This window comes from Petromyzon marinus, chromosome 64, assembly GCF_048934315.1.
Source record: "Petromyzon marinus isolate PM22_M1 ecotype Great Lakes invasive population chromosome 64, UKy_Petmar_22M1.pri1.0, whole genome shotgun sequence".
Classification (NCBI taxonomy): Eukaryota; Metazoa; Chordata; class Hyperoartia; order Petromyzontiformes; family Petromyzontidae; genus Petromyzon; species Petromyzon marinus.
In genome coordinates, this window is record NC_133730.1 from 14,135,193 (window position 1) to 14,160,337 (window position 25,145).

Here is a 25,145-nt window from a genome sequence, read left to right on the forward strand (position 1 = left end):
AATATTAGTTTATTATTACCAACTTAAAACTCATTTGTCGATAACTCAAATACGTTTAAGCGTTATTCAATCACTGCCAATGCAGAGCACAACAAAGTGTCACGTAAGATGCATGGGTTTTCTCTTGTCACTCTTAAAAAATATCTGTGAATTTGGCAAACATCCCAAAGGTAGATATTGAAAATCACCGTTAAAATTGAGTGTACAGCGGTGACATTCAGATAAAATATATGATAACACTATATATGCAAAGTGGACGGGTGGCTCAGAGATCAAAGCGGTGATTTGGCAATAATGAGATTCTGGGCTTGAATCTGGATTTTGACCGCTTGGGTTGAAACCGAGGTCTCAGGTCTTATCAAGTCGATCGTCCGAGCCCTGTCACCAGCGACTGCACAAAATTACAGTCTCATTAAACTTGGGTTTTGCACTTCATTTTCCTAATTCCATCTCTGAGAATAACAATTTCAGCTTGACTCTCGTGCGCCACACAATCTCATAACACAGCTAATGTGAAAGTGTTGGCTCCTATTGTGTACAAGATAAAAGGCCACCCACCGCATTTTATGACACAGGGCCTGCACGGCTATGCGAGATTTACGAATGGATGATTTATTTGTCTCTTGACATTACGCCGATAGCGCATTTGGAAAACTAAAATTGAGAACGAATTTTGTGTTAATTTGCAAACTTAAATCTGTATTATTTAATCAGTTTTCGTGCACTGCATTGTGAGATGCAGCTCCATGCGTATCGTTTAGCTTTAAGCCGGTGTTTGCCTTGCGGTCGCCTCGGTGTCAACCAACTGATGTTGACGGATTTGTTGTGTCTGTGGTAGCTGTTGGAGGAGACTGGGGTTGTGATCTCCGTCCTGGGTGGATCTGGAGCCAGAGAGAGGAGCCGGAGAGCGGCAGCCCTCTCCCCGCGAGCGAGGAGTCGAGTAGCGGCTGCTCTCACTCGAGCGAGGAGTCCGGAGCCCGCAGCCCTCTCGAGATCAGCCCTCCCCCGGGTGGGGAGCCGGGGGCCCGCGTCCCCCACAACTGACAACCTGTGTACCAACTGGCTGAGCGAGAGTTTGTGTGTATTTGAGCGTAATCGTGCCAGTGTTTAGCTGTACCAGGGAGTTTGATGCAGCAGAGTGTTTCGGTGTAGCAGGGTGTCCGGATTGTGCCGGCACACTATCCTTCTATCCGTAATGTCGTAGGGTGAGGTCCATTAAAAGTTTACTCGGATCCCAACCTGTCAAAGCGCCTAATCATGGAACGTGGTTCTCAACATCGTCCCTCACCCATGCTACGTACCTTTGAGACGTCCTGCTTTTACAAATGTTGATGAACTGGAGGGCAGAGGTCTGGAGGACCCCACATGGAGTCTGGTTTCTCACACCCGAGCCTCCTGTGACATTTCTGGAGGCTTCTCTGGGATCTTTGTCCCATTTATTGAGTGCGTATTTGGCTTACTTCTGGCTTCGTCCCAAGACATCATCCAGTTGGGAAATACCCGAAGGTTGTGGGAGTCGCCCCGTGCTTCAGTTTATTTCCAACCCTCGCAATGGCCGGATGCTCACCAGCCGGAAGTCTTTTGCTGCATACACCACGACCGAGGTGTTGAGAGCAGCCATCTCGTGGCTGGTCGGCAATGGAGATGGTATTGTCGATTTGAGGAGGGTGAGTCTGTGGCGTTGGTGGTGCTGCTGTCACGGAGGCGACACGAGTTTAGGAAATTCAGTTTTGTGGGTTTCCTGTAGCGAGCACTGAAAGATCCTCCCTTCCTCTTTCTCCACCCTTGTCTCTACTGTCTCCATGTCCCCGTTCAACTCTTTCTACGCCGCTTTCCTTGAATGTGCAGCCACCTTTACGGCCTCCCCTCTCCCCTTCTCTCCACCTCCAACCCATCTCCGTCGTAATCTCCTCCCCTTTGTTCAGGCTCTTCCCTTTCTTCCTCAGTCTATGGATGGGGTTATTGTTTATCCGGCTCTTATACAAAAAATGGAGCTTATTTTAGCCTTTGAATAGGATTTAGTTTTCTTTCGGTAGCGTGTTGCGCACCTAGGGAAGATCGAGCCACGCCACCGGTTCCCATTATCAAAATCTTTGTCAACTTGTCTCCCTCGGTAGGAATGCCTTTCCTTCTCCAGGAGGCAATTGTTTCTCTCTCTCACCTCCATTATTTCTTCCGATGTGCTTTCTTAATCTCGCTTGCTGTGTGTCTCGACTCTATCATTCAACAAGGGCAAATTTAAAAATTTGCTTTTTTTTCCTCCACTGCTTTACCACTATACCTCCTGAGTGGGTACTCGGAGTTTCATCTAATGTACTATTTGATGGGTCGCTTCCACACAGCACAAAGGCGGTAGCTATCCGAACGGTAAATTTTTCTTTCAATTTCGATAGATTCTCGAATTATTCTTGGCCAGCAGTAGCTAGTTTTGCACAGAACTTCAACATTAAAATCAACTGAGTGTCCTTGTTGGCACGTGTGCTCTGCTACTGCTGAACACGGGTGCCAACAAATAATACATTATTTAAATGCATGCCTATAAAGGGCACCATACTTCAATAGGGATTACCATTGGTACGGCTATTTTAATACACAATAGACAGGAAGGACAAGATCAAAATGCTCTCATTATGCACATGCATAATGTACGTTGACTCGGTAATCTCCCCCCCCCCCACTTTGCGCGAGAGTGTCACAAATCTGGCTGTCGCCTGATGAAGCTAGTTGTAATTACTGGCAAAACGTCGTACTCCGATTATAAATGTTGTGGCTTGGCTCTCCAAAGTACCAGTGACGAATTGGCTTGTTCTGTTTCCATGACAACCCTTACTAGTTGGCTGTATCGAGTGGTGGTGGGTTTTAACGACACGTTTATATATGTACGCGATCTAACCCAAAACACACCTCTATGGATGATATTGGGCCCGAAAGCCTACGTGTTAAACCAAAATAAAAAATATTTACAAAATAACAATAATTTCTAGTTTTCCTCATTCACATCGTGATTCGTATGAAAAGACATGAGATGATTGAGACATGTTAAATCATAAACTATTTATTAATATATATATACAGATAGTCCTCGACTGCAATGTCCTTGTCCACGTGCAAACAGCGTTAGGATAGCAGCCTCCTTTAAAAGTCTGAGTAGTTTATATGCTGTAGAAGACAGTTGACGAATCCTCGCTGCTTGATTCCTCCTCGGATCCCTTCAGCAGTGAGTCGTCACCAGTCTTCTCTGCCTGCTCATTCTCCATGTGGCACCGCTGGGGTGGGTGCAATACGCCAGGAGACTCCTTATGCAGTGAGCAGCGAAGCAGGCCCATCTCTGCCTGCTCATCCTCAACGTGGAATTGAGGCGATGGCGGTGAGCTGGGGGCATCGGTGAGGAGGGTGTTACGGAGACGGCCCAGCTCTGCCTGCTGCAGAATCGTCTGTACGACGAAGCGCTCGCGGCGCATGCAGGCGCGCACATGGGATGGCGTGTCCGGGATGATGTATGCAATGCAGGCCTTCGTGAGTAACACCACGTGCTGCACACGTCCACACACAGGTAAAGGATTTTCAGTTTCAGGATTTGCATGTAAAGGGTGCTTACTAAATATAATATGGCAGCATCTCAAAGTGCTTTACATCTCAGGTCAACTATTCCGGGGACCTGCAGCCTAGGGATATTATATTGTTACGTCGTTTTTCCCAAATTAAATTAAGTCATTTGAGTAATTTTTGAACATTTGGCAAATTATACCGAGGCACTTTTTTTGAATTACTTAATGGGTTTTTTACGTTCACTATGCAGCAGGCAACATTTATGATGTGCAGTTAATGCACCCACAGTATTCACCTGGGCAGCCGCAAATTACCGCAACAATCAACAAACACTTACACTCGGCCATGTCACCACTACAAAGATTCCCTGTGTAGCCTTTCACAGACTGAGACAAGTGCATCTATGAAGGTTCGCACAGTGCCTGTGGGGGTGGTGTGCACCTTTATCTCGCCAGTGATGATTTTCACACACTTCATCAAGTACTCATTTTAAGACAGAATCAACTTAAGGGAAGCTCAACACTGGTTCTAATATTTTCCACTGTTGTTGGCTGTGGCCAGAAATAGTACTCCGGTCACACAGGATTGGTAGCGCAGTTCACAAACAACAACGCAGCCGCTCCCCTTCCCACAAGCACACATGCTTACGTGTGACAAATTGCATCAACAACATGAATCGTCTGCTGCATGATGAAAGTATTGTATTACCACTATTATTTGTGATCTCAGAAATACTGTGCAATTGTGAGGTGTAATAGCATTACTGGCATTATCTGTAATGACCCATTGACAATGATCACGGTTTGCTCTGCTGACCTTAACAACTGCTCACAGATGAGTCTATACGATGGTGCAGTAGTGTAAGGCTTTGCACACTAGACTTGCAATCCAGAGGTCACGGGTGTGAATTGATCTTTGGTCGTGGGAGTGTAAACAATGGTGAAAGTTTTTTTTTACATTCCACTGCCTCTATCCACCTAGCAGTGTAAATGGAATACATCCAGTCAATTGGTCGGCTGAGTTTGGTTCTGTCCAGTGTGGGAACTCCCACATCTTCCCAAGACGTCTGACCAGTGTGGAAGAGCAGTAAAAATACATCTTAAGGGTCTCTCTTGAGCTCCCTATAGCAGGAGCGCTTTTGCCATCAGTGACATGAGCAAGTAATTGGAGGGCTGTACCTTTATCTTTCAATGGGTTTATGAATGTGTGTGTGTGTGTGCATGTTGATGTGTACCTGCATGGCAATGACGAAGGCCAGCTTTGCCGTCAGTACTTGCCAGTACTGCTTGGTGACGGAGTAGGCTTGGGGATGATCCGGCGGGTAGCGATAACCTGGATACCTACACACGTACAACCACAAACACGCATGGACTATATTGAGCAAAGTGCCTCGAAAGTAGAGTTGGCGCTAAATTGAACAAGTATGGTTGTGCACAAACGGTATATGCGTTCACAGCCCTTAAAAAAATCCGCTTCTGAAAGAGGGCCTTCCCACAACGTGCAGCTTGTGGGGGCTCTTTTGACAATGGTTCACGCTGGTCCATGCCAGGTTGGCGAAGGCAGGGAGTACAGATAATGGGAGAGGAATATAGCACAACTGTTAATTTTGCTGAACTACCCACTGCTGACAACCTAGCTCCACAGTCGCCTACTGCACCTGCATTGTGCATGGTGATCATCAATCTAAGCACGAACAAGGCTCAAGCCGGCTTGACTTCCGGAATCTAAGATCAGCTGCATTCGTGGTGATTTGATCATAGTCTAAGATCAGCTGCATTCGTGGTGATTTGATCATAGTCAAGTAAGGTTATATTAAATATCGATCAATATGGTTATATTGATTATAGTTGTGTATGCCAGCAATTCAAAAACGTTAGAGAAAAGGGTTGGTAGATCGCATCAATTTCTTAACTATCTGTGCTGAGGTGACCAGAAGATGGCTGTAGACCAAGTGGTTTCATGTCTGTGTAAACCTTTAAGCTTCATTTCAATATCATGGGTTCTCCAGGACCTCTTATTGCATCCCACATGCATAAGACCACCTTAAACTGGAATCCCAATGCACGGTCTTCCTGCAAAGGGATCTTGAGACTCAATTAAGCAGTCGTGGATCGATAGATAAATAAATAACATTACTCTTTAGCAAGGTAACAATGAGCTAGAATTTATATCAATCTATTATTATATTTCTCTAAGTGGGACTTTGGTTGTGAAGCCATCCCACCCGTACCCACTGCTCCCCCCCTCCAATTCCCCCCCCCACCCCCTTTACTGTCCCCACCCACCATGCACACTCTTCCCCCAACCCTACCACAACCCCTTACTACCCAACTAAGCCAAACCCTGTGTCCACGGTAAGGGGCAGGGCATAAACAGAGGTGGGGCCTAGGGGAAGTGTGGGTCTTAAAAGGAAAGTCACGGAGTGAAAAGAGGAAGAAAACGAGCCTAATCAGGAAGGGGCGGAGCCAGGAGGACGCCACACCCAGAAGGATGTCGCATCTACCTGGACAACACACCCAGACATCAGTGCATCACATTCGCAGGGACGGCACCCCCGATAGCTGGGCATGACACTGAATGGCACAAACCTGCAGGTTGTGTGGATTGCCGGATCAAACCAGGCTGGCAGGATGTTGGGATAATTTTGCTCCTTGAAGTCGCTGATCTTGAAAATTGAAAAGCTGTCCTCCGTGTACCCATGCATTGTAGGCGAACCTGTGCCATACTCTGCTGAGTATCCATAATAATACACCAGGCGTGGGATGATGTCCGTTGTGAACGCCAAGATGCATGACTGTGGAATTAGCATACGGAGGCACAGCGATAGCGGTCACTTAGCATGCAATGATTTGACCAAGGCTTCTGAACATCTTACCTTGGCAATTACATTAATTTTCACAAATACAATTTGGGGGGTTGCTGCCAGAGTGAAATGGTTACCATATAAGGACTTGCAATCTGGCAGTCGTCAGTTCAGTCTCCTGACACAACAGTTGAAGCAATGGATCATTTTCTTAAATCTCCCCCACCTCTGTCCAATTAGCAATATAAATGGGTTCATCACTGTTTTAGCGCAGGTAATTCCACATCTTACAACATGTCTGGTCATCATGGAAGAGTAGGCCAAATACCGTGTAGAGGGGTTCTCTAGAGCTACCTTTAGTTGAGGCCCTTCTGCCAGCAGTGACATGAGCAAGCAATTGCAAGGCTTTACCTTTTGCGATTTTGGGAGAGAGTGGATAGGAGCGGTGGTGCAGTGATTCGTGCACTGCACTTTGAATTCAGCACACATGCAATTGACTTCCAGCTACGACTAACATCAGTGACGAGTGATACCCGAACCGCTCCTGGTCCCCCACTACACCTCTTCTCAAACCTGCCATGACCAGAATGGTGAAGTATGGTAAAAAGAACCCACACGGCTAACATGACATGTTATGTCACTCATAAGATGGGATACTGAGCGAGAAAGCGAGCGGACAATCTGGCGACTTACATTGGTGATTACAGAGAGGGTGGCAATGAAACTCAGAATGTCGGCCCAGGCTCCAATTCCTCTTGCTCGCGAAACCACAGGCCTCCTCATCTTCGTTACGAGCTTCCACGCGTCGACCCGCACTTCGATGATGTTGTTCAGCAGTGCGAGCAATGGCGCAAGTGGAAATGATGCCACGAAGAGAGTGACAAACCCGAATTGGATAACTGGGGTATATTTTGAGAATGGGTAGGGGGGCAAGGATAGGATAATGAGTGAAACAGGATATAGACACACACTCTTAATGCTGTTATGTTGTGATTACTTTAAGCAAACAAAACATGTTTTCAATACATTGAATGTGTTTTAGTCAAAGGAGACCCCAAAATATGATCACATTTTCGTATCATTTGTTCACAAAATTATCGTGTCCATTACATTGGCCACTGAGATGCGACCAGCCACTACCATCTTTAATGCTCAGCTCTGGTTAACCTGGGTTTCTTTCGCACCATTTTCCACCACTAGGTGGCTATAATAACTAGATCACATCCTGTATTGAGGACTCCATTAACCGTACCACACATTTTTAGGCATATGCACTGTGGCTGAAATGCCAACAAATCACAGCAGTTAACCACAGTGGACATGATGCACAAGAGTTTTAAATAAATAGTAAGGGGGAGAAACGTCAACCCAAGCTGACCAATGTAGCTGCATTGGTTAGCAGACAAGAGGAGCAAATATGTGCTCCTATTGTTTCTAAAACTTAACTCCGTACATATGCACATACGCGCATGCTCAAAGACAATTGTGTTATAGTATATCCATAGATTGGTGCCTATGGCCAAATCACCCAGTACGCGTCAGATTTAATCAGATCCCAGAAGTTAAGGAGAGCTGAGCCTGAAAATTGGTTGCATGGGTGACCATGCAATAGTTATTGTGGGGTTGTGAGCAGCAGAGGACAGTGCAGCAAATTACATTGTTGTATTGTACATCTAAGCTCTTACATCTGTGCTCCCTGCCTTCAACAACCCGAAGTGTGGGTAATTTCCCTCCCACAACAATGTCCGACAGATACCCAGGGGCCGTACACACGTGCCTATATAGTCAAATGATACCCAATTGTGTGTGTTTTTTTTAATAATAAAGTAAAACGCGTTGACTCCGTAGTGTGATCCTCTGAGCTCATTGTACCCATCTCGAGGTATTCATCAAAGAGTCCAAGTGGGCTCTGGGGCTGTAGGTCCATGTCTTGCTCCCAGCGCGTGTAGACAGCTTCAGGCCTTAGCTTGGCCCGACGCTGGGCCCACCAATTGCTGAACCATCTGGGGAATTGAGGGGGGAGGTACGCATGTGCAGACACAGAGACACCCTTACACACGTGCATATCCATTTGTTCATCAACTCTAGGTTTGCTATTTCATAGCTTTCCACTGCGTTTTCAGGTTGTATCATGTGAATATCCCAAGCACGTGGAGCGAAACGTCAAGACATGCCAAACAATATGCGGTATGACACAAAACATGTCAGAGAGCTGTACAAAACAACTGCTAAAACCTAAGTAGTAGCTGTTTTTCATTTAGCCCGTTGTCAATCCACTACACTCTTTCAGTCATGGGAGTTGCTTGTCTAATATTATGAAACTATGTACGAAGCGTCTGATCGGAATATCACATGATACTAACGAGGTGAACTTTGTCCAGTTGGCTGGTGTTCACTGCTTAACCAGTGCACACTGCTAACAAGCTGTCGACATGACTTTTCGCTGAATGCGTTTTCACACAACACATTTTCATTGTAACATGGTTCCTATATTTGGGAAAACTTTTCACACAACGTGGAACGTGTCCATTATAATGTGGAATGCACACTGTTAAAACGCTGAACGCGGCCATTATAATGCTTTCCTGAGCAGTCGACGATGAACGACTGTCTTGAGTTGCGCGGCTGAGCAGTTTGATAAAGCATGCCGAATGATACAGTAACACGGCAGCCTTGCCTGAGTTATTTATCCCACCATGGGATGACTGCAGGTTGATTTTACTGTGCAAATGTGATTAACTTAGTAATTCCTTCCTTGCGCGTTTTTACTTCATGCGGAAATTTTCAGGAACGCATCTACCGCGTTACACGAGGAAACGCCGTAATCAGACTTCACAGCTATCATGTGTTCATGCGATACTTACGGGATGATGACCTCCTGAAAATTGCCAACCATCTGCTTCACTACCATGATGACAGTGAGTTGAGAAGTCAGTTCAAAGAGACAGCCGTTTGGGGGACACTGGAGGGGGGATGAGGTGGAGAATAGATTCAGGTTAAACACTGAAGATATGAAATATTGGGTAATACATATATGGATACCACACATCATTTCTAATGATCCTCTCACATTCTTCTCTTCAGTCAATTGCACACTGCAAAACTGACGGCTCCATATGTTAGAGGGGACAGTGATTAAGAATATCAATATTCTCCAGATTATAAGAAACACTTTCCCCCTCCCCCTCATGTATTTTAAATAAAGAAAATGGTGGCGCATCTGATAATGTTTTGTTTGTTGTCCTTCCCCCACACATCCGATGCAGGCTGTGTACGGTGCAAAATAAGTTCAACACACAACATGCATACTGCAGTTGGTGTTTAGTATCAGGTGAGTTTAATTGCAGAGCATCGTCTAGTAAATATAATAATCGTAAAACATGAAATTAAGTTGGTAGAAAACACAGAGGCACTTAAATAATAAGCTGTATTCTTTATCCTTTATGTGTATTGTTTTTGAGAGGATATCAATCAATGAATCGCCCTCGTGACGATTTCCTACAAATCTGCAGCAGGAGAAGTAGGCACCTTAATATAACACCAAATGTACTCATTATAATCATCTCATGTGTCAACAAGTCTGCCTTCAAACAGAAACATGAGCAACAGGTGCACATTTTGGGCAATGGACTTTCTTCCAAGCATAGAGTGACTGCAAATACTCAGGGTGACTCTGAATGGCAATTATGTAAATGTTAAACTACGTGTCATTAACACTGTCTTAATGACATTTATTTAACGTGTGCACAACGCAATGCTGCTTAATTCCTTACTCCAGAATTCGTTCTTGATATCATATTACGGGGCCGTTCTCTAACACAACGTGCTCCACTGCGCCACAGTGAGTCATAGGTAGTGGCTAAACATATCCTTGAGGGGGGCTGAAATACTGTACATTTTTAAGGATGATCAAATATATAATTTTAAATAAATGGCGTTTGATAAATACGGTATATAATTGAAAATGTCCAATGAGAGACCACAAGGGTACTACTTGCAAAATATGTGATAAACTAACACCCTCAAGTTAACTGGGTTACCAATTGCATCAGTCTAACACGTGTTCTGCTCGTGGTGACCTCGTGCTCTCTCAAGTCTGGTTTCGAAAACTGTTTTACTCCGGAGACTGTGTTAATGCTAGAGCTGGTGACCAGGTGTGAAGACAATGAGGCCTTTTAGAGTTCCAAAAGAAAGAGTCCTTATTTCGACATTTCACCAACAGCACGGTGTGAAGACAATTGTTGGGAAAAATATCAACTACAAAAGTAAAACATAAAAATGTTGTACAAACAGCATAGAAAACAGAGGGGCCAACCCCTCAGATCTACACACCTCCTCGATTCTCCATTTTCCAAAGTAAGTGTAGCTTCCGGGGAAGCCGATGAATTTCCCCTTGAAAAATGCAATGTAGAAAGACGCCGAGTAGAAGTTGACGAACTGAAATAAGAATTTCTTGAACGTCAGCCGATACTCATATTCTCCTTGCGTCTTGGGCATCTCTGTGGGTGTGATACAAAGGCACACATGGACACAAACATCAAACAGGGCAATCAGTTTTGATGTTACTTTCATAGTTTCTGGCACACAGGCTACGAGAAGCCACTGATAATTATGCCGCATTGAGGAATAGCAACATTTCACAATGTAACGTGCTTTGATATCCATTAAAATGAATTTGAAGATCAAAAGTTAATTTCAAAGATGTTGCTGGGGAATGAGTGACAGTGCACAAGTTGTTTACCAGGTGTTGTTCACCACATTCGCCCTGTGGAGTGTCCTTCAGTCTCCATTTGCAATTAAGCCATTTACACTGTCCGTATGATGTCTGAAAGCCAGTGCACTTGATTCTCAAATATCTATAAGGTGTATCTTAGTAATTATCATGGGTCACCTTTCAGAGGGGGTGCAGGCTTCAGCAGGATAAATTACTAATAAAGGGCTCAGTAGCTGGCAACATGAGCAACACAAGCAGATAGCTGACAGCTGACTAGAAGGTAGCAATGCAGCAGTGAGGGTCAGCCCACAATTACATTCAGTGATTCAATGGATCGAGAGGTGAAATCAGAGTGCTAAGTTGGCACCATTGAGATCCTGGGTTTAAATCCAGGCAGCGGCCTCTGGTAACATGTGTTCTCAAGTGCAGTGAATTGATGGCTTCAGGACGGTTACTAATGATGGCATATACATTTGTAACATACACCATTTGGTTCATCACTTAATTTGGTGAAATTCTAGTTGTGAGAATGAGCAATTTGACTGTTACGAGATTAACATTATATTCCGTAGTAGTGTGGATTGAAAAGTGCTTCCCCCTAATGTGTGAACCAGAGTTCACTTGAATGAAGGGTCTCAGAGGTAGCTCAGTGATATTCACTTCTAGGGCCATTTCATGACATTAAGGGTTGCACTGGTCTACAAGAGATCCCATTGGATACTTCATCTCAAGACACGATTCTGATAGCCCAATCGGAATGAAACTGGAGGAAAAATTTAAGAGAGTTCTGACAAAAACAGGCAGTAGTTGAACAAGTGACTGGATGATGCACTGATGTTGCTATTCATGGCCCCATGGTGCAAGGTTAAAATCATGATGACATTTTTACAGCGACATTATTTACCATGCACAACATTTATCCAAGCTTCAAATTTACATGTGTTCTCTTGTGGCGTATAATAAAATAAACATATGCAAACCGTGATGGTGATGACACCTACCCAGATCAGTGAGGACGAGGGCCAGCTTGTCGTAACCTTTGTTGAGTAGTAATATGATTACGATGTTGAGGATGGAGGCCGTGATGGTGGTAACCATATCAGGTGTAAGTAGGGCACCGATCACCTTGATCTTGGTCACATGATTGGGGATACTCGAGGAGAGTATGCCAAAGATGGACAGGCGGTAAACAACCACACCCAAAATTGCAGCAAGAATCAGGAGGATCTGCCAGTAACACAATAAACACACAGGTGGGTGAGATTGACAGTCTTGTAGCTCTTTTCCACTATATAACCAAGCCGTGAGTTAGCTGTGCCGAGCTAGCCTGGTGTGGCTCAGGAGGTGCCAGTTCGTTTGTCTACAGCAGAACCAAATGACTGGCAAAACGTCGTACTCAGATTGTAGATATTGTGAATTTGCTATACTAGTAATGAATTGGCATGTTCTGTTTACGTGAACAACTTTACTAATTGGCTTTGTCGGGTGGTGGTGGGTTTAATGACACATATTTACGCGATCTAATCCAAAAAAAATATTATGGATGATATTGGTCGCGAAAAGCCTACATGTTAAACAAAACCTGAGCTGTTTCGCTAACATCACACACAATGAACGTGTAATGGTAACGTCACGTGGTCAATTGTAGAAAATGATGCAAGGTTATGAAAGGAATTACTATCCCTGGCCCTGCTTGACCTCGAGCCACGTTCAGATGTGAAGTTGAGACCAAAAGCCACAGGGCCAAGGTGAGGCCAAGGCGGCAGCTTTTTAGGCCACAATCAGTGTCAAGGTCACTCAAGGTTGGGTGCGCTAGTATGAGGCCAGTGTCAAGGTCGGTACCTCTAGTAAAACTCCTCGGACTGAGGCCACACACTCAAGGCCAAGGAGCTGAGGAAATCTTTTCCATCTGGCCTTAAGGCCGAGGACTAGTCTCGAGAAACCCAAATCGAGGTTGACAGGAGCAGGTGGATAACATGATACGGCTCATGATGTATTCATTGCCTTGGGCCACCTGTAGATATTTCAGGTGATTGGATTGACAAAGGGCTGTAAGTTATATAATTATGCATGTATCTATACCCCCACTTTGTAATCACTCAATGGATCACACAGGAGGAACAACATAGTTTGAGAGCGATTCTGACTGGTGGAGCAGAGTGTGGAGGTTAGGATTGGGTCAAGTAAAAATATATATATGTGTATAACCCGTATATGAATCCACTGCTGGATGATGGCCTCCCCAAACCTGTGCAGGTTGTCAGGGTTATTTTCCCATACTTCACCATGCACACCAGTACAGGTTGGTAAAGGATGGAAGCAAAAGAATGCAGTTCTCTGTTGGCCACAAGGTAGCTCTGCAGCAGCCTACAGTCCATTTTGTGCATGATGGTTACCCATTCGTGCAGTACCCAGGCTCAAAACCTGCTTCGCCTCCAAGATGAGGAACATAGCAGGTGACTTGGCCATAGCTCACTGGATCAGGAGAAGGGGTTCAATGTTGCTGTTGAGTTGGCGGACTCACCCAGAACAACACCATGATCCCGGAGAGGCAGTATCGGAACCTCAGTATCCTCTTAGGCATATGAGGCTCCTCCTTCTGCACTCACAATGCACGGACACAGACGGAAAAGCATTTGTATATAGATTAGTCTGTCGGAGTGACCAATGTTAGTGTGAGCCGTTAAGGTTGACTGATGAACTATTATTTGTTTTCCCCACTACTAGTTAAGCATGCGATGATATAAAGGAATGGATTTGATGGTCCTGATGTCTGAGAGTTGAGCTGGCAGCGCTGAGATTTCTTGGTTTTAATCCAGGCAGCTGCCTCCAATAAAACCAAGTAGTAAGCCGATCAGCCTGGTCACCAATATTACATTTGTTTCTTTTCTTAATTTGGACAAATTTCACCTTTCAGAATTAAAAAAGATGAGTTTGACCATCATGAACATTTCTTTGTAGCAGGGCTGATGCGAAAGGGCCACCCTCTAGTGTGTGTTTACTTGAAGGGATCTTATAAGTAATTATGTAACATCTGCTTCAGCAAACCTTTCCATAACATAGAGTTCCAAATGGACATTGTTTCATAACGATGCCGATAGGACAATCGGGATAATATTGGGAGGAAAACACAATTGACCAAAGGCCAACAAATATGTTAGAAGAAAAACTAGGAAAACAGTGAACAGTTACACATGCAACATTACAAAACAGAGGTGTGTGTGTGCAATGAGGTAGTCGCCGTGGTGACAGCAAAAAGCATTACCATGGTGATGATGTTACATTTCGTGGTCGTGCAGCGAGCCAGGTACTCGGGCCGGATGGGGTCTCCTTCCTCCGCCGCTGCCGTCAGGTCCCAGCGGTACGCGAGCGATGCCTGGCGACGCTTCCAAAATTCCAGGAACACCGTGGCTGTTGCGACACACCACACGGGGAGGATTTACTTAGAAAAGTAATTTCACTATCGATTGCTCAAGGGTTCAAAGGTTACCTAATGTAGTCTGTTAAATGTAATGTTCAAAGTAACTTCATTAGTACTTTTTTTCTTTCATAAATACCTTTATTGGCTTTTTTTGGTACATTGCCACAATTTTATCCCACTTGCACTGAGTGGCATGGCATGAGATTGAGTTTTCCTTTGGATCTATAACAGAGCAGTGCTGCTCTTCGTGTTACAAAACGTTACACAAAAGTGAATGTCACAGAGCTACCTCTGTGATCTCTGGTCCACACAGTATGGGTAGCTCTTTCCCAAATGCTTTGCCACGGAGAGGAGCGTTTGTTACGTGATAGTCAAGCTAACATTTTTATTCTCAGAGCTGGAATGTAGCCTAATTAAGTACAGAACCAACTTTAACATCATGGATTTTTTGTATTTGTTGTGCAGATATCGGTGACTGAGTTGAGACCATCATCTTGCTATAATTGAGAAACTGGTTTAATCGCAGGTGGCCACTTTCATTTCAACACAGAATCTCAGCGGCGGCAACGCAGCACTCTGAACTCTGAGCCACCTGGCCACTTTGCATTTTTCATGGAATCGCCTTGGGGTACCGCATTCGTTGCTTGTTGCAGAGGTTCGTGGTTCAAATTATGTGGCTGCCCTGATTAATATTGCCCGTGTATTAATTGCACAAAAATACACACCATCTGCTTCACGGTGGACATTAAAGATTATCGGTTATCATTCGTAAGAGTAGGACAATGTGTGCAAGTCATGGTCCAAATTTGCCCTCATTGAGCAGTGGGTTCATAATAGGACTGTCAGGATCACTGCATACGAACATTGCAAGACATGATGGTACTGTATATGGTTGTACGTATGTATGTTGAACTTCTTTAACACTGTATGTGGCCAAATGTGCTCATCATCATTGCAAACATGTTGATACTTGTCACTGTGTCTGGACAATGTGTGCCAATGCTTAGCATCACTTACCCCAAAGTCCCATGAAAACTGCGAAGAATATGGTGACCGGATTTTCATACATGTGTGAAGTCTGCAACGGCACAATCAGAGGTGTTAGTCACAATTAAACCTTAAATCTTAGCATCCACGTCTTTTCAATATCAACAGCAGGAAAGTAATGATGCATCGATTGATTTTTAAGTTAAAATAGATTAATCACTCATGAAACATCCATTAAATTGTGGAGATGACAATGCTCTACAATGTCTGATATTATAGCGCTATTCATGTATCAAACAAATCTGTATAAATGTGACAGAAAGAGCAAAATAAGCAATAGGCAGTTCCATGATTGTGGACATACATTTCTGACACTTTAAAGTGAATAATCATTATTTCGGCATGACATGTCAACTAATTAGCACTGAAATTCAGATTTCAAAATACTTTGTCCACTTGTATTGATCGTGGAGAAATACTCATGAAATACATCGTGTCGGATTTACTCAGACAAAGTCACTTTTGCACTCCCGCTGGGATGTGACGATGCATTCATTTTCATGTATTTGTCTAACCATCGACTTAGTCCATTAAAATGCCCTATTTGCTAAAACTATAACTAACTACCTTAAAAATGATCACACGTGTATTATTAGTATAAAAATTTTTAACACCCACACGAATGGCAGCATAGTGTTTAGCATGATGTGCTGCAATCTAGTGATCATGGTTAATGTTAATGATACAATCTCAGCAACGTGAGTTGGCTTTGTGATAATGATGCACAGCACCAATAACCAATAAGTATCCTTATTTAGAGGGAACATCGATGGTGTATTTGTGTGATACCTTCGCAGTCTCGCAGGTATCATTTAGCCTCCAAAAGGTGCATTTTTGGTCACACTGGGGACACATGACCAGGGATCCTCCGATGGTGTTGTTGCATATTTCTCCACTGCACACATAGACACGCACGAACATAAACACACTAATGGGCATAGTACACTTGGATGAGAAATATAATTTGCCTAAAGGTCATGCCACCTTTGAATGTGTCATACCCTCCCTTTAAACAAAGTCAGACTAAATTATGGGTTCCAACATCAAGCATTTTCCAAAGTAAAATGTATTTGCTGATTTCGATTTAAAGCTTTCGTGACTGCAATGATTCATCTTCTTTGGTTCTTTCGGTAAAGTCACGTAGAATGAGAATAAAATAATAAATTGATAAAATAAAATAACACAATAATATTCTCACGACGTTTCGGCCACAACACAAGCGGCCTTCATCAGGTGAAGGGACGAGACTGTCTGGTAGGACAGCGCTGGAGTGAAAGAGCCACGTTCAGATCACGGCCTTTAAGCTGTGTGAGAGGAACAAAGCGCCTTGACAAAGGAATTAGCATATAATTTAGCATTGAAATGGCTGAATGATTAGCTTGTGACTGGTCACAGAAATAGCTATGTTAAAAGTTAAAGCATACACATCCGCAGAGGCACCCCTTGATAAAGGAATTAGCATAGAATTTAGCATTGAAATAGCTAAATTAAAGCATACACATCCGCAGAGGCACCCCTTGACAATGGAATTAGCATAGAATTTAGCATTGAAATAGTTGAGTGATTAGCTTGTAACTGCTCACAGAAATAGCTACGTTAAAGTCAGAGCATACACATTCACCGAGGCACTTAGTACAAATCAAACAGGAGAATTTAGCATTGAAATAACTAGGTGAATTTAGCATTGAAATAACTGAGTGATTAGCTAGTGACTGGTCACAGAAATGACTATGTTGAAGTCAAGGCCTACACATCTGAGCTATTCACAGTACTATATAGTGAACCAATAAAAAACTAAAATATAAATTACCTTAATGTTATCAATAAACTCTATATTCTCCAATCAGCTAAGCTACCAACAATAAGTCGTTATATATCACAATGCTATATGGCGAAAAAATGGGTGGATTCTTACCCTCAACTTTAGCACCACGGATAGCTACGGGCCCAGTTCAGACGGACGAGTTCGTCCATGGTCGGAACAGAGGAGGGGGAGAGAGACAGCTGCGAGGCGCTATTATACTCCATGTTGTAAAACCATACCATTAACCGTGGTGTGAGAGGTATTAAGAGTCAATGCTGGCGAAAGAGCTGCGGTCTGAAGGTCATCGTAAAAATACAATTAATTAAGAACAGAAATGGTTTAAAACATCTGTCCAGTGGTTACTAAGCCAGAATCCATCTTCTCGGTTGAAATTGTCTCTGTGCTTGTATATGTGAATGGCCTCATGAACGAATCTCTCATGGTAGCCGGTTGGTTTGCAAAGAACCTCCGTCTTGGAGAAGTCAATGTCATGTGAGCCCACTGAATTATAACAGTGATCTGCCACGGCAGAGGAGTTCGTCCTACCGTGTTTCAAGTCTGCTTTATGTTCGCGGATGCGGTCCGAGATATGTCTTTTGGTTTCTCCAATGTAGCTACTACCACAGAGGCACTTTAGTTTGTAAACGCCCGGGTATTGTATGTCTGGAACAGCATCTTTTACAGATGGAACTAAATCACGGATTTTATGTACTGTGTTGAATCGGACCTGGATCTTGTGTTTATTCAGGATTTTGGAGATCTTTTTAGTGACCCCTGCAATGTAGGGTAAGGTGATGGTTTTGAGTGGCTCCACAAGAGGATCCTTCTTCATGACTGGTGTGATGGCTTTGCGGATTGTGTAGTCGGAGTAGCCATTAGCCCTGAGAGCCTGGTGTACGTGCTTGAGTTCACTGGTAATGTGTTCCTGGTCGGAAATGCATTGGGCTCTATGGTATAGAGTCTTGATGAGGGAGTTCTTCTGGAATGGATGGTGGTGGGAATCCGGTTTCAAGTAAGCATCTGTATGGGTAGCTTTCCTGTAGACAGAGTGGCTCATTGAACCATCATGTCTCCTTTTAATTAAGACATCCAAAAAGGGTAGTTTGCCATCTTTTTCGACCTCCATGGTAAATCTGATTGCTGGGTGTATGGAATTGATGTGGTCGCGGAATTGGTCTAGAGCAGGCTGGCCATGTGGCCAGATGACAAAGGTGTCATCAACGTACCTCTTCCATAAGGTCGGGCGTAGAGTGGCAGTCTGGATGGCGTCAGTTTCAAATTTTTCCATGAATACGTTGGCTACAACCGGAGATAGGGGGGAGCCCATTGGGGTGCCCTCAGTTTGTTTGTAGAAAGTTCCATTCCAGGTGAAGTATGTGTTGGTTAAGCAATGTCTCACCAGGGGGGGTACATCAGTATGCAGTCCTTGATGAACCAGGTCTTCAATGATAGCGATGGTGTCAGGTACCGGGACTTTGGTGAACAAGGACACCACATCAAAACTGACAAGCAGGTCGTTTGGGGACAGGGAAATGCCTTTGATTGTCGATACCAGGTGAGTAGAATTTAGTACCGCAGAGGTGGTTTTTCCAGTGAAAGGTCGCAGTATATCAGCAAGAAAACGTGCCAGTTTGTAGGTGGGGGAGTTGATAGTAGAGACGATGGGACGAAGGGGTGTATCTTCTTTGTGTATCTTTGGAAGGCCATATAATCTTGGTGGTCTGGCAGCAGAGGGTTTCAACGAGAACTGTTTGATCTCATCAATTAATGCTGTTGAATCAGATATGATTTTGTTCGTTTTGGTGACCAGGCTGTTGGTGGGATCTCTTTTTATTTTTGTATAGCTGCCATCGTTGAGTAGTTCTCAACGATGGCAGCTACTATCAACTCCCCCACCTACAAACTGGCACGTTTTCTTATTGGTTCACTATATAGTACTGTGAATAGCTCAGATGTGTAGGCCTTGACTTCAACATAGTCATTTCTGTGATCAGTCACTAGCTAATCACTCAGTTATTTCAATGCTAAATTCGCCTAGTTATTTCAATGCTAAATTCTCCTGTTTGATTTGTACTAAGTGCCTCGGTGAATGTGTATGCTCTGACTTTAACGTAGCTATTTCTGTGAGCAGTTACAAGCTAATCACTCAGCTATTTCAATGCTAAATTCTATGCTAATTCCATTGTCAAGGGGTGCCTCTGCGGATGTGTATGCTTTAACTTAGCTATTTCAATGCTAAATTCTATGCTAATTCCTTTATCAAGGGGTGCCTCTGCGGATGTGTATGCTTTAACTTTTAACATAGCTATTTCTGTGACCAGTCACAAGCTAATCATTCAGCCATTTCAATGCTAAATTATATGCTAATTCCTTTGTCAAGGCGCTTTGTTCCTCTCACACAGCTTAAAGGCCGTGATCTGAACGTGGCTCTTTCACTCCAGCGCTGTCCTACCAGACAGTCTCGTCCCTTCACCTGATGAAGGCCGCTTGTGTTGTGGCCGAAACGTCGTGAGAATATTATTGTGTTATTTTATTTTATCAATTTATTATTTTATTCTCATTCTACATGACTTTACCGAAAGAACCAAAGAAGGTATTTGCTGATGTTTAATTATAATTTTCGTTGATATCAGTGGTGTAACATCTCTATGTATTGATTTCCAGGGGTGTTTACAGCCCTTTTATCAATCGACTTCTGGCTGAGGGCCTCCCCACACCTCGTGGGTCATGAGGGCTATTTAATTCTAGTCATCCCACACTGGTCAGTACGGGTTGAATATGGGAAGCGAAGACTCCAGACACAGAGTACAGCAATGTATTTCCTGCACTTGCTCCCCGCTGTCCGTCATGCAGCTCCAAAGAGTCTATGTGTGTAAGTCGTATTATAAGGATACGTTTCACATTTAAACATTTTGGATTTGAATATTTTTTGCTTTTGATTTTCGGATTATTTACAATTCGTAAGAATGTACAATATATTCATGTGAACAAGAGTGACGAAACCCGATGCCACGTGATACGTGTCGTCGTGAGTGACGTCACAATGGGCAATGTCATGTTTTCTGAGCAATCCAAAACAATGTTTAATTTTCCCTGGATTGTCCGAAATATTGTAGCTAGGCTTGATTTTTTGGATTTACTTTTAGAAACAGAGACATTTGGAACATATATACATATACAATATATTGAATGTACTATATTTGTACTGTATATGTATATAAACTGTATGAGATTGTATATATGTGCATATGTACTTTAATAGTGAAATGTTAAAGATGTGGCCCTGAAATTGCTTGCTCATGCCACTGCTGGTGGAAGGTCCTCCACTAAAGAATGCTCTAGATTGCCCCTCGAGATGATAGTTGGCCTACTCGTCCATGATGGCCAGACGTCTTGGACACGGTGGGTGTACCCACATTTTACCCCATCACATCTGAACTGCCAATCATCTAACTGCGGTGTCTCCGTTTATACTGCTGAGCATATGTGGGATAACTGAAGAAACCTAGCCATTATTTCAGCTGCCATGCCAGGCGATCGCACTGGAAATCTATAAACTGCAATTCTAGAAATGTAACTATTACGCCATGGCAGCATCCCATGGGATTGTATATAAGTGTATATGTATGTCTATATGTACTTTACGTGTATATGTACTTGTGTATAGCCTTAGTAGGTGCTTGCTGATACTCATTGTTCAGTCTGTATTGCTATACAGGAGATCTGTGTGAGTTCTACATCTGACACATGAGTGTATGTGTGTGTGTGTTTGTATGCATTTGTCTGTATGCATGTGTCGGGCCAGTACCTAGTGATGTCACGGTCATTGCTGAATACTCCAAAGAAAAAGGAGATCAGGCCGACGATTGCAGCGAAGATCAGCATCTTTGTGTAGAAGCCGAGCCATGCAAAATAGAGCCCCACTTGCTCCCCGAAGTATGACCTGTGCCGACAACATCACTCGCACACACAGCGCAAACATCACCAACCGCACATGGCACCAGTGGTGTAGCTATCGAATATGTAAGCAAGGACCATGGGCTGGAGGGAAATGTGAAGAGCAGGGAAGGCATGGGCAAATGCTATTCTGGAACTCCATTTCCCCAGCCGTCTGTGCTATCAACTCCCAGCTAGCATTCAAGTCCAGCCTTAGGACCTTTCTGGACAGGGCACGTCCCTAAGAGGTACGATGGCCTGTGGTCGAGACTAAGAATGATGTGGCAGTCAAGAGAAGGAATGCGTCTGAGAGGATGTGCACCACAGAGATTTAAGTAATGAAATCAGCATGTGTGCAGGAGCCACATGGATCGTTGCATCAGGAGACTGGGAGAGATGGCGAAGGCTTGGGGAAGTCTTCATCCAGCAGTGGATAGGGCATGAACTTACCGCACAAGGTCAAGAGGCTGCTCCTTGAAAGAGCGCCCGGCTCTCGCCCACTCCCGTCGCAGCGTGTTGCGGTCGCCCAGCGTGTTCGGGTTTTTGGTGGGATGAACAGACTCACTCTGACATGGGGAAAGCAATTGTTAGTCACAAACACTGCATGGACATTCACAAATTACCAGCTCCACCCCCCCAAAACTCTGCCGTGGCGCTGCTGTGGTGTAATGGTGTTGCACACTGCACTGGACTTGCAAAGTTAGAGGTCGCCCATTTGATTTCATGGGAACGACAGTTAAAACAATGACCACGTTTCTTAATCACGCTGCTTCTTCCCAGCAAGCAGTGTAAATGGGTGCACCCACAGTTAATCTATTGGTTGTTCACGTGTTGTGGGATGAAGTGTGGGTACTTCTAATTCTTCCAAAGACTTCTGTCCCACGTGAAATAGTCGGCCAAATACCCTTGAGAATGGCTCTCTAGAGTGCTCGTGGAGTCCTTTCCAATGCATGGATATTGAACTTCTTTTGCACCGTATGTAGCCAACCATGCAAATCAGAGGTGTGTTTAGTGAGCTGGGGAACCTGGACACCTATGCGGCGCATCTCTGTGGGACACTAATGTTAAGTATGTGGTAAGCTTTAGACTATGCTATAGCGTCCTATACAGGTGTGCAATTCAGGTGTCGTACCTGGGCCTCCCGTAGGGTGTCAGTGTGCCCTCCACCCCCTACCCCCCCAACAACTTACGTCATGCAGTGGATAGGCTGCAGTATAGCAGCCATTTTCAATCATTTGGTTGATATTTAATATGTTCGTGCTGTCTTGTGGCATGGGGTTTTGCAGCATGTAGTGGACCTGTGTGAGCACACATGACACACATGACAAACATAACATGCATGAAACATAGGGCTGGGTGGGTAAGCTATTATTGACTCACTCCACTCTGAAATGTTTCCCCCTCTCCAACCACCACCAGCCTACACAGTTATAATGGGCCCACAACTCTTATTGAGTCCCGACTCGGAAAGGTCCATAGAACACCCCAAAAACTGAAGCAGATATGTACCGATTTCAGCAAGTACAATATCCAGATTTCAAGGAGACATTTTATGCATGCTTTCCATGCACAAAGGCAATTTATTCAGAATACAATACTATCAAAACCCCAAATGCCCACAATATTGGCTCGACAGGATACCTGCTCACCAAGAACCATATCAACAGTAGTCTTTCATTCTTTTGTTGTGCAGGGGAGAGTGATTGAGGGGACGTGGTTATATAATGTGGGCAGGACTTACAAAGGGTGGGGCTGCTAGCTCACCATGTCTCCTGGTTAAGCATCCCAAAAATTTGGTAGCTTTCTCTACAGGGACACATATTACCACAACCCATAAATCATAAATCCAGGCATTCTTAATAAACCATAATGATTTACACTTCTAACCACATGTCACTCAGAGATCGCAAGTTGCGATACAGAGCTGAAAACTTTAATTAAAATGATAAAAACACGACAAAACCCTTTTAAATTTACATGTTTTTGCAAAAAAAACACCCCATTCTGGCATTATTTATACAGCATTATTGATACAAACGTACGATTTGGCTGCGTACGGCCGGTGGGATGAGGACGTCATGATCCTTTATAGGATAGATGTCCTGCTGCGAACGCCGGTAGGGTGCCGTGAAATAGTCCGGTTGTTTGGGCACGGCTCCCGGCTTCAGGTGGTGAATATTTCCCAGGTAGTGAAGAGGCCCACTGTCTGAGCCTGACACCTGGGGGAGGTCGCTCTCCTTGAGTGGCACCTGTTTGATTTTAAATGTATTAAACCCTTTGCCTCGAGCACATGGAATCATCATCAGCCAAAATCAGTCCACGAATGGATGAAGGTCTCCCCAAGTTGTTGCAATCTATACAAGTCCTATAATACAACAAGTCCGATAGTACAACAAGTCCTTTAATACAACAAGTCCTATAATACAACAAATCCTATAATACAACAAGTCCTATAATACAACGTTCTATACAAGTCCTATAATACAACAAGTCCTATAATACAACAAGTCCTCTAATACAAGTCCTATAATATAACAATTCCTATAATACAACAAGTCCTATAATACAACAAGTCCTATAATACAAGTCCAACAATACAACAAGTCCTATAATAATACAAGTCCTATAATACAACAAGTCCTATAATACAACAAGTCCTATAATACAACAAGTCCTATAATAATACAAGTCCTATAATACAACAGGTCCTATAATACAACAAGTCCTATAATACAACAAGTCCTATAATACAACAAGTCCTATAATACAACAAGTCCTATAATACAACAAGTCCTATAATACAACAAGTTCTATAATACAACATTCAATACAAATCCTATAATACAAGTCCTATAATACAACAAGTCCTATAATACAACAAGTCCTATAATGCAACAATTAATATGCCAAAAGCCTCCACTGCATATCCCACCCACTCTTCAAGTTGTCCCACCAATATCCCCAGTCATGAGCACACGCACATGAGCCAATCTTATCTCGCCATCTTTATGATATACATCATCTTGGGCACGTTCTCTCCTTCTGCTGCCACTCCAATGTCATTTTCGGCCAGCAGACATCATCCCTTCAAGCAACGTGCCCTTCCCGAGCCCATTCACTTTTCTAAAAAGAGTCAATATGTTGCTAATATGCATATTTTTCCAAATGTACGTTTTTCTAATCCGTTTGTATATTTACGTCTCTCGATATCTCGTAATGTCAGTGCTACGATTATTATCGTTGAACGTCATAAATTATAATCATCACAATCATCACCCTCACCATCATACTCTGTATCACATGCATGATCATCGCAATTATCATCACAACCATGATGAATCTTCACAAACATTATTGTCATCACATTCATTATCACCATCATAATCACAATCATCACCACAATCATCATCACAATCATCGGCATCATCATGATCATCATTACAATGACCATCAGAATCTTGCCTGGATGTGTAGAATCTCGGCATAGGTGGTGAGTGGGTTCCATGGCGCGTGTACTTTCACAAAGGTGGTGCGTCCGCTCACCGACTCCTAGTGGATGGCACGAAGTTCATCGTCAGACTCTAGATGAGTGCATTTAGTTGTATTTATTAGACTTTGTTTGACCAGGTGAGAGTTCAAGGGAACAGGATGGTCTCATTTGGAAGAGTGTCCACGGCCGCGTGGATTTTCGTGCTTGTGTCACGTGTTGTTAGCACCTCGTGCCGATCAACGTGTGGCACAACCCAAAAGCAAATTGCATAACGTACGTGCAGTTATCGAACACTTATTACTACAGTATAAATAGCTGGCATGCCACATTAAGGTGGAGACTGTTATACCCTCCAGTATAAATGGGTAAGCCACAATTAAT

The 25,145-nt window shown here is 43.6% G+C and overlaps 1 protein-coding gene across 1 annotated transcript in view; it reads right to left on the reverse strand.

The window, feature by feature from the left end:
- The window catches only part of LOC142906382 (anoctamin-5-like), a gene marked incomplete at its 5' end in the record, with an annotated part of 44,527 nt that extends 22,699 nt beyond the window's left edge, over positions 1-21,828 (reverse strand). Inside the window, 12 exons of the mRNA XM_076054040.1 lie at positions 6,168-6,343; positions 7,046-7,251; positions 8,225-8,355; positions 9,217-9,314; positions 10,685-10,851; positions 12,068-12,293; positions 13,591-13,665; positions 14,332-14,477; positions 15,505-15,565; positions 16,324-16,429; positions 21,147-21,281; positions 21,725-21,828. Of these exons, the coding sequence (XP_075910155.1) occupies positions 6,168-6,343; positions 7,046-7,251; positions 8,225-8,355; positions 9,217-9,314; positions 10,685-10,851; positions 12,068-12,293; positions 13,591-13,665; positions 14,332-14,477; positions 15,505-15,565; positions 16,324-16,429; positions 21,147-21,281; positions 21,725-21,828 (1,631 nt within the window). The remainder of the gene's footprint in view (positions 1-6,167; positions 6,344-7,045; positions 7,252-8,224; positions 8,356-9,216; positions 9,315-10,684; positions 10,852-12,067; positions 12,294-13,590; positions 13,666-14,331; positions 14,478-15,504; positions 15,566-16,323; positions 16,430-21,146; positions 21,282-21,724) is intronic.
- Between the last annotated feature and the right edge of the window lie 3,317 nt (positions 21,829-25,145).